We start from the raw sequence: 10,304 nt of genomic DNA on the forward strand, positions 1-10,304 counted from the left end.
AGAAAGGAAAGATAACTGCTAGAATGTAATAACCTTCTCCCCTCCTATGCACGTTTCTGCTTTTATGTCTAAAGAGGACACACAGAACTCAGAAGACAGACTTGTGTCAAGGAGGAAATATAACAGTATTTTTTTAAAAAAGAAGAGAAGGCCTAATATTTATTATTTATTTGATACCCTGTGTTTTCAGGAGCAAGACAACCCCCTATCTCCCCTCTCCATTCATATATAAAGGGGGAAAGGTAGACATTTAAATTACAGAATCTGGAAAATACTTGTGTGCAAGCAGGAAAACAGGAGGGAAAGGGAGGACAGTAAATAGAATTAGCAAATAATTTACAAACTGGACTTTAAAAAGAACAATAATATCCTAATAAGTGGTGGTTTTATTCATGTTGGAGTGCCCCAAACTTCACCTAATGAGAAAGTTAGGAGTAAAAATCTACAACAACTTAGACAAAACAACAGCTGCACTCAAAGACAAGGGATAATATCCATAGCAACAGAACTGTAATAGAGTAAAGAAATAAATTAACAAAAATCAAAGATGACTGGTGACTAACACCAGGGGATAATGACGCTACGGCAGACTTAATAGAAAGAAGGAAAAGGCAAGTGAGATGACAACACAGAAAAAACACCCACCCCAGGACAAGCAAAAAGGGGGTCCTTGCAGGAAGGAGAAGTTAACATCGCAGAAATCCAAATCATTTATGAGAAAATATATAAAAGACTTTGGAGAACTAGTAGAACATCAACAAAAGGACGTAGACGAAGGAGAGAAGATAGGTACAGATGGAGAGGAGCAATAAATTATTTACGACTATATTAGCAAATAGGCTTTCAAAAGTGTTGAACGAGTTGATCCAGGATCAAGCAGGATTTCTACCAGAGAGGCAATTGAAAAATAACATAAGGAACATTAGAAATATAATAGAATATTTGGAGGTACATAACGAAAAACAGGCTTCCCTGATCTTCCTTAGCACAGAAAAGCATTTGACAATATCTCCTAGGCATTTATGAGTGTTTAAAAAGAATGGAAGGTGACACCTTCTTAAGAGGCATTATATAATGAACAATGGGCAAAGATAAACAATATCATCTCAGAGAAATGCAACATCAAAAAAGGACCAAGACAAGGGTGTCCATTCTCTCCGTTATTATTTATCCTTACCTTTGAAATTTTATTGTAAAATATTAGCAATAAAGTCAAACCTCGGTTTTTGAAGGTATTGGCTGCCAAACATTTCGGAAGCTGAACGCTGAAAACCCGAAAGTGAACGCTTCCCTTTTTGAACGTGCCTCAGAAGTCCAATGGCTTCTGAGGCACGTTTCTCCATTTTCCCCATTGAACTTGCTAACAGCCCTTTGATCCTCGGTTTTCAAATGTTTCAGAAGTCAAATGGACCTCCAGAACAGATTACGTTCAAAAATTGAGGTTCCACTGTAATGATAAAATTAGGGGAGTGGAAGTGGGCAAACAAAATGATAAAACAATAGCTTTTGTGGATGATATTGTCTCAACCCTGGAACAACCTCTAGAAGTTATACTAGAATTATTAAAGGAGATAACTGAATTTGGAAAATAGGTGAGTTTTAAAAGCCAAATATTAGTTAAAAACATGGATAACCAAGTTAAAATGAAATTAGGGGAAATTATTGGCTGGAAAATAGATAAAAAAGAAGTATCAAAAAAGTGTGGGTATCAACAAACCATCATAACATCTATAAGAATAACTATATGAAAACTTGGGGGGGGGGGGAATTTTAATAGAAGATTTAGATATATGGGGCAGAATAATTATGATCTTACTAGCATGTGTTTCGCTGTAAAATACTACGCATTGATGATATGATAAAACAGAAAAGCAAATAAACAAATATAAAAAACAGAAAGGAAGTGAGAATGGAGAGGAGGAAGAAGAAAAAGAAGAAATTGGGCTTTTTGCTCAATACGTCACTGAGCAGAAAATCACAACATTCGGGAAATGGCCCTTCTTAAGATAATTTCTAGAATTCTTTATTGTGGTTTATTATTTACAAAACACATACTCTGGACGAGAAAGCATGGCAAATAAAAAAAATTAAGGTTTTGGTTTTTTAAAAAATAGGATGCAATATGTAGAAGAGTCATTCAAGAACTGCATGCAAAAAGGGAAGTCAATACTAACAAACAAGATTTTAAACTAGGTCAGAAATGGAAAGATCCTGCCATTCCTTACTGCTTCAAACTTAGACAAAAAATACATATCGTGTGTGTGTGTGTGTGTGTGTGTGTGTGTGTGTGTGTGAAATTCTCCCATCCATAAAGAGGTTGACTAGCTGCAAGCTCAGTCTCTAGCTTAACAGCCTCCAGTCCTTTCCCTTTTGAGGCACTCTGAAGTCCTGAACTCTTTGGACAAAAAACAGAGAAGGAAACACCGGATGAGTAAAGTTGACAGGCTGGTAGGGAATAACTGGTAGGGAATAACTGCCTCTTTCCCTCAACAGGGACATTACAGCTCCATTTAAAACATGAATGAGGAACCTATGTCCCTCCAGATGTTGCTGGACTCCACCTCCCATCAGCCCCAGTCCACATGGCCAGTGGTCAGGGATGAAGGGAGCTGTACTCCAATAAAGATCTACCTGGAGTGCCAGGAATTCCCTATCCCTGGTTTAAAATAAGGAGGAAACAAGGTGGTGGAGCAAGGCAAGTCTGTCTGAAGGGCTGCAACATCCTCTTTTCCTTCCCCATCCTATGCCTTGTGGCATGCTGCAAGAGGAACTGCTCTTCCTCCTTGAGAGTTGTCCCAATTGCTGCATCTTGTCTGCACTTCATGGAATGGAGAGTCTTGTGTCATTCACTTGCAGAGCATGAGAGAAGAGGACCTGCCATTAGAAATCACCTGTGTCTTTTTCACAGCGATTGCCCCCGTGCCTCAAACCCTGTTCCCCCGTGATTTGGGGGAGGGGAGAAAAAATTGAGATTGGCCCTGGGAGGAGAGTCCTCTGTTAGCCTGCAGCATTTGCACTTTTGTCACAAGGCAGCTGTCTGTCCTGCCTAGGGGACTGGACCTGCTCTGACCACCGCTGCAGCCCTTTACACCACTCATGCCGTACCTTGTGCTTGCAGTGCAGGAAGGTGGCCCACTCATCAGCCTGGACTCCTGAAAACAAAGAAAACCAGAAAAAAGAATGTCAGGGAACCTCTTTGGTATCCATCCCTCTCATGGAAGGATGCCAACTGAAATAAAATATGGGGGGCTTATAAGCCCCACCCCACATAATCACAAGACAGAGAAAACACAGACCATTTGAATGGCAATGGCTATTAACGAGGGGGGCTCAAATATTTTATTGGGGGTCGAAGGGACCTCAGCCCCTAGGAGTTGGCTCCTATGCTCATGAGATGGAATACTACATTGCAAAAACACTTCCCAACAGCCAAAGGCAGGCTACTCCACCCACCATGCTGGCTTTGGGAAACAGACAAGCCTTTGCCTTCTAGAAGAAACAAATCCAAACCAACCCTAGTTCTTCTCCCAATTCCCATTCCAATGATCAATCTTGCAAATGGTTGTCTCAAACACAGGGCACTCATCCCCCACTTCCTCTTGCACTCCTCTCTCACTCAGGACATTCTGCCTAAAACTCTCCACTTAGAAGCCTTGCCCCCAAACTCCCAGGTGTGGGCTTGATGGCTGGCGCTACTCAGGGAGGGGATAGCAACCTGCTCTTTCTCAGTTATGTGCTTGGTTTAATTTCCACTAATTTTTTTTGCCATGGTCAACTCCTAATAGTCACAACAGAGTTGAGCTCAAATTCAGCCTTTGTTTGGGTCTCTGTCAGAGACAACCCCCAATCCACACATCTTAGGCATCCTGCCTTTAGCAAAAGCCAACATCTCCAGCAGCTATCCCCAGAAAACAGTCTATAAAGTGTAAGCAGTGACAAGCAATGCAGCATTGCCAGGAGCTGACCTTCTCAACCCTTTAGTGAAATCCCTAAGTTTCAATAGTTTTCAAGGAAAAAGAACTAGTTCTCCTCTAGACTGGAGGAAAATAACAGTTTGGATAACTTTCAGTAGGACTGGACCCACTAGCCACATGCACGATCCAACACTCCCCTCTCAGAACCAAAGCCAAGCCCCAGGCATCCCCTGGTGGGATGAGGACCCAAATGCCCTGCTCTTGTCTTACCGCTTTCTCCACTGGCTGTCCGCCTTCTCTCCTCTAGTGTTGGGACATGCACCAGTTGCAGGATGAGAGGCCGGCGTGTGACAATGCCAGAGCCACGAGGCAAGAAGTCCCGGCCTACAATGCTCTCCAGCACAGAGCTCTTCCCACTGCTCTGTGGAGACAGGCAGTGTTAGAAGCAGAGGATGCAAAGTAGTAATAAGATGCAATGTTCTAGCCTGTGTACTGGTTCAGAGAAAGAAGACTGTACTGCATAACATAAAGCATTCCTGGTGTTCTTGAAAGCTACGACATAGATCACCTCAAGGTACCATATCCATCTTATATGAATAGAACAGGTGGAGGGGACACAGTTCCAACCAACATTTTCTTCAGCTCTTGCTCTTGTACCGAATGGCAGCTTGAACTACAGACATTAGCAGGTAAGAATGTTTGTTTCCATCCCTTGAAAACGCCAGCCTACTAGTTTAAACAACAACTTACAGTATTCTGTGAAAGGAACAGGACAGACCACTTTTTAAGGTAAGATGGCAACCCTAATTAACACTTATCTTGGGACCCCTGAAAACAGTGCAGTTGTGGCAGGGTGAACATTTGAGAATCTTAGAAGAATTCTTCATCAAACAAAAGTTGCCAGAATCCTAAGAGAAGCCATGGCAATTAAACAAGGATAATAAAAAAAACCAGTATTAGCTACCACTATAATGGGATGGCTTTTTATTTCAAAATCCAGAGATAATATAAAGAAAATTGAGATAGAAATCAACCGAGTTGCATCTATTACATCCCACAGAAGGGGACACTGCTTTCATGGCACTGCTGAAATGATAGGCTATTTTTAACTCTGTGCTTTTCTGTATCTATCCATCCCTCTCTCCCAGGATTGACAAGGCAAGCCTTACCATTGGAAACAGCGAGCTGGCAGTTTGGGAAGCATTAATAAATGATCAGTTAGTTATTCTGATCATTTTGTTACTGAGAGATGAAGGGGAGGAAATTGCCAAATAGATTTCTCCACCTTGGGCTGGCCCTAGCAGATCCACCTGTTTTAAGAAAGCCCCACAAGTGAGTTAAATGTGGAATGTAACCATTAGCAGATCCTTCCATTTTCATCAGACAGGCACTGATGCCTCTACAAAAATTCCTTAGGATTAATTTGCTGTCAGTAGAACTGGAGGCTTCCACACTACACTGCGAAAGCCACTGCATCAGGACTGAAAACAGCCCTGCCAAAAATCCATATAATGCAGTAGCTTGATTTCCAACACAGTCAACTGTGTTTCTAGCAAGTCCACTAGCTGGTCACACATGTAATACCCACCCACCCACCCCTTCCAGGGTACTCAAAGACAGAACGGCTCAGAGCCTGGAAGTTGAGCTTGACTACCGTGACAATGAGCCGTTACCATAGCCTTGTAACAGGGCTTATGCATTCCGTGAAGCAATGCTTTCTTTTAGCTGTTCCTACAGCCTACTGCCCCTTCATGGATCACTGCCTTGCCGTGGCGAAGGGGCTTGAAGAACTCAGAGAAGCTATGAACTATGCCGAGCAGGGCACCCAAGATGAACAGGTCATAGTGGAGAGTTTTGACCAAACGTGATCCACCTGGAGGAGGAACCGGCAAGCCACTCCAGTATCCCTGCCAAGAAAACTCCATGGACAAAGACAACAGGCATATAAAAGATATGACGCTGGAAGATGAGCCCCTCAGGTCGGAAGGCGTCCAACATGCTACTGGGGAAGAGCGGAGGGCAAGTACAAGTAGATCCAGAGCTGATGAAGCGGCTGGGCCAAAGCCGAAAGGACACTCAGTTGCGGATATGCCTGGAAGCGAAAGGAAAGTCCAATGCTGTAAAGAAAAATATTGCATAGGAACCTGGAATGTAAGAACCATGAACCTGGGTAAGTTGGAGGTGGTCAAAAATGAGATGGCAAGAATAAATATTGACATCCTGGGCATCAGTGAACTAAAATGGACAGGAATGGGTGAATTCAGTTCGGATGACCATCATATCTACTACTGTGGGCAAGAAACCCGTAAAAGAAATGGAGTGGCCCTCATAGTCAACAAAAGAGTGGCGAAGACTGCACTGGGATGCAATCTCAAAAATGATAGAATGATCTTGATACGAATCCAAGGCAGACCTTTTAACATCACAGTAATCCAGGTTTATGCACCAACTACTTGTGCTGAAGAAACTGAAATTGACCAATTCTATGAAGACTTACAAGACCTTATAGAAGTGACACCAAAGAAGGATGTTCTTCTCATTATAGGGGATTGGAATGCTAAAGTAGGGAGTCAAGAGATAAAAGGAACAACTGGCAAGTTTGGCCTTGGAGATCAAAACGAAGCAGGGCAAAGGCTAATAGAGTTCTGTCAAGAGAACAAGCTGGTCATCACAAACACGCTTTTCCAACAACACAAGAGACGACTCTACACATGGACATCACCAGATGGGCAGCATCGAAATCAGATTGATTATATTCTCTGCAGCCAAAGATGGAGAAGCTCTATACAGTCAGCAAAAACAAGACCTGGAGCTGACTGTGGCTCAGATCATCAGCTTCTTATAGCAAAATTCAAGCTTAAACTGAAGAAAGTAGGAAAAACCACTGGGCCGGTAAGATACAATCTAAGTCAAATCCCTTATGAATACACAGTGGAAGTGAGGAACAGGTTTAAGGATTTAGATTTGGTGGACAGAATGCCTGAAGAACTATGGATGGAGGCTCGTAACATTATACAGGAGGCAGCAACGAAAACCATCCCAATGAAAAGGAAATGCAAGAAAGCAAAGTGGCTGTCCAATGAGGCCTTACAAATAGCGGGGGAGAGAAGGCAAGCAAAATGTGAGGGAGATAGAGAAAGATACAGGAAATTGAATGCTGATTTCCAAAAAAATAGCAAGGAGAAATAAGAAGGCCTTCTTAAACGAGCAATGCAAAGAAATAGAGGAAAACAACAGAATGGGAAGAACCAGAGATCTGTTCAAGAAAATTGGAGATATGAAAGGAACATTTCATACAAAGATTTCCATAAAAAAGGACAAAAGTGGAAAGGACCTAACAGAAGCAGAAGACATCAAGAAGAGGTGGCAAGAATACACAGAGGAATTATACCAGAAAGAAATGGATGTCTCCTATACCCCAGGTAGTGTGGTTGCTGACCTTGAGCCAGACATCCTGGAAAGTGAAGTCAAATGGGCCTTAGAAAGCACTGCAAATAACAAGGCCAGTGGAAGTGATGGTATTCCAGCTGAACTATTTAAAATTTTAAAAGATGATGCTGTTAAGGTGCTACACTCAATATGCCAGCAAGTTTGGAAAACTCAGCAGTGGCCAGAAGATTGGAGAAGATCAGTCTACATCCCAATCCCAAAGAAGGGCAGTGCCAAAGAATGCTCCAACTACCGCACAATTGCACTCATTTCACACGCTAGCAAGGTTATGCTTAAAATTCTACAAGGAAGGCTCAAGCAGTATGTGGACCGAGAACTCCCAGAAGTGCAAGCTGGATTTAGAAGAGGCAGAGGAACCAGAGACCAAATTGCAAACATGCGCTGGATTATGGAGAAAGCTAGAGAGTTCCAGAAAGACATCTACTTCTGCTTCATTGACTATGCAAAAGCCTTCGACTGTGTCGACCACAGCAAACTATGGCAAGTTCTTAAAGAAATGGGAGTGCCTGATCACCAAATCTGTCTCCTGAGAAATCTCTATGTGGGACAAGACGCTACAGTTAGAACTGGATATGGAACAACTGATTGGTTCAAAATTGGGAAAGGAGTACGACAAGGCTGTATTTTGTCTCCCTGCTTATTTAACTTATATGCAGAATTCATCATGCGAAAGGCTGGGCTGGATGAATCCCTAGCCGGAATTAAGATTGCTGGAAGAAATATCAACAACCTCAGATATGCAGATGACACAACCTTGATGGCAGAAAGTGAGGAGGAATTAAAGAACCTTTTAATGAGGGTGAAAGAGGAGAGCGCAAAATATGGTCTGAAGCTCAACATCAAAAAAACGAAGACCATGGCCACTGGTCCCATCACCTCCTGGCAAATAGAAGGGGAAGAAATGGAGGTAGTGAGAGATTTTACTTTCTTGGGCTCAATGATCACTGCAGATGGTGACAGCAGCCACGAAATTAAAAGACGCCTGCTTCTTGGGAGAAGGGCAATGACAGGCCTAGACAGCATCTTGAGAAGTAGAGACATCACCTTGCCAACAAAGGTTCGTATAGTTAAAGCTATGGTTTTCCCAGTAGTGATGTATGGAAGTGAGAGCTGGACCATAAAGAAGGATGATCGCCGAATAATTGATGCTTTTGAATTCTGGTGCTGGAGGAGACTCTTGAGCGTCCCATGGACTGCAAGGAGATCAAACCTCTCCATACTGAAGGAAATCAACCCTGAGTGCTCACTGGAAGGACAGATTGTGAAGCTGAGGCTCCAGTACTTTGGCCACCTCATGAGAAGAGAAGACTCCCTGGAGAAGACCCTGATGTTGGGAAAGATGGAGGGCACAAGGAGAAGGGGGCGACAGAGGACGAGATGGTTGGATAGTTTTCGAGGTTACCAGCAGGAGTTTGACCAAACTGCGGGAGGCAGTGGAGGACAGAGGTGCCTGGCGTTCTCTGGTCCATGGGGTCACGAAGAGTCGGACACGACTAAACGACTAAACAACAACAACAACAACAGCCTCCTGATTTCACTGGGGAAACCCAGCCACATGGGTGGGGTATAATACATTCATTCATTCATTCATTCATTCATTCATTTTTCTCCACACTTTTCATACATAATTGCATAACCCTTTTCCCTGCCCCACCCATTAGTGGCCGGGCAGCAGGGTCAGGAGGCGGCTGGGCTGCGCGGGGAGCGGAGGCAGCAGCAGGCGGGTTCTCACCTGGGAACCAACTACCGCGATCTGGGGCAGCTGGATGACTTCGGCTCCCACCGTGTTGAAGATCTCTTGCAGCTTGTTGATGACGGGGATGAGAGTCTCCATGGCGACGGAGGCGCCGAGGGAAAGGGGCTCCTCCCTGCGAAGAAAGGAAACGGGGAGCCGGCGGAACTCCCCGCCACCCGGCTCCGCTCTCCGCGCTCGCTCGCTCCTTCCCGGGCGCCCCCTCCCTCGCCCCGCGGGGAGTCCCTCTGCGCCCGGCGGCCCCGCTTCGCCCGCCCCGACCTTTGCCTCTATTGGCCGGCATTTTTAGCACCGCCTCTCTCTACAGGCTACCTACGTGTCTCTCAAGCGAAAGGTCGGCTCCATTGGCGGCGAGATTGACGGCGGGGCGGGACTACAGCTTCATTGGCCGGCTTGAGCACCAATCGACTGAAAGGGTTTTTCAAAAGCCCGACCATAGAGAAAGCTTCAGCGGGGCAGACCGGCCTCCGGCAACCGGAGGAGGACCTTCTGGAAGGCGGGGCCTGACGCCTCGCCCGGAAACGCGGCCGGCGGAGCCGCTGCTGCGGCGATTTCCCTCCGCCCGAGAAGCGGGGAGCGGGGGCGGGGGTCCCCTAGGCGAGGGAGGCGCCTCTCACCGAGAGCCCCTTTTCCCGCAGAAGCTCAAGGCGGGGTGGGGGGGGGAGAGGCCAAACTCAGAAACGGGTCACATTCAGCTTCATGAGACGCTCCTGAGTCGTCATATGATGTGTGAGAGAAAATCCTTTCTCCGCCGTTTTCTTCACTCCCTTCTGGCTTCTGCCCCCGTCTGTTCTCACCTCATTTCTAAACCGAAAAGTCCCGGCATGTTTTAAGCCCGCGACTGCTTCCCGGTCCCGATCCCCTTGTCCCTCGAGCTCCGCTGGCATGAGGGAGAGTTCTTGAAGGTGGTCTGCCGCTGGTTTTTAACCCCAGTCCAACTAGTTCATATTGTAAGATCTGGTTCCCTCACACCGGCAGGGCTGTAATTTACAAGGATGCAACTATGGACATGGGTTCTGGAAGCGGGTTGTCATGGAGATTGGTAGTATTGTTGGCAAACAAGTCAGGCTATCAATTTTTGATGGAGCCGATGCTGAACTTCTCAACAATTAATTCTATATGGGTTGGTTGCTGCTCATCTAGTGATCTCTCATGGGTGGAAGGTTGCATCTTGTTATTCTGTGGAT

The 10,304-nt window shown here is 45.1% G+C and overlaps 1 protein-coding gene across 4 annotated transcripts in view; it reads right to left on the reverse strand.

Annotated features, from left to right (window-relative positions):
* Window positions 1–9,619, reverse strand: part of LOC310834736 (dynamin-1-like protein) — a 34,028-nt gene extending 24,409 nt beyond the window's left edge. Inside the window, exons 1-4 of one of the 4 annotated variants that reach the window (XR_014559350.1) lie at window positions 9,434–9,619; window positions 9,097–9,232; window positions 4,185–4,335; window positions 3,106–3,152 (exon numbers count right to left, since the gene is read on the reverse strand). Coding sequence is in view for 3 of the 4 variants with exons in the window: in XM_083718924.1 (XP_083575050.1) it covers window positions 3,106–3,152; window positions 4,185–4,335; window positions 9,097–9,232; window positions 9,434–9,462 (363 nt within the window). In the remaining variant the exon portion in view is untranslated. Of the gene's footprint in view, window positions 1–3,105; window positions 3,153–4,184; window positions 4,336–9,096; window positions 9,233–9,429 lie in introns of all 4 variants that reach the window. The other 3 variants (XM_083718924.1, XM_083718922.1, XM_083718923.1) reach the window with 3 other exon arrangements.
* Between the last annotated feature and the right edge of the window lie 685 nt (window positions 9,620–10,304).

Source organism: Podarcis gaigeae, assembly GCF_964106915.1.
Source record: "Podarcis gaigeae genome assembly, chromosome: 17".
NCBI lineage: Eukaryota > Metazoa > Chordata > Lepidosauria > Squamata > Lacertidae > Podarcis > Podarcis gaigeae.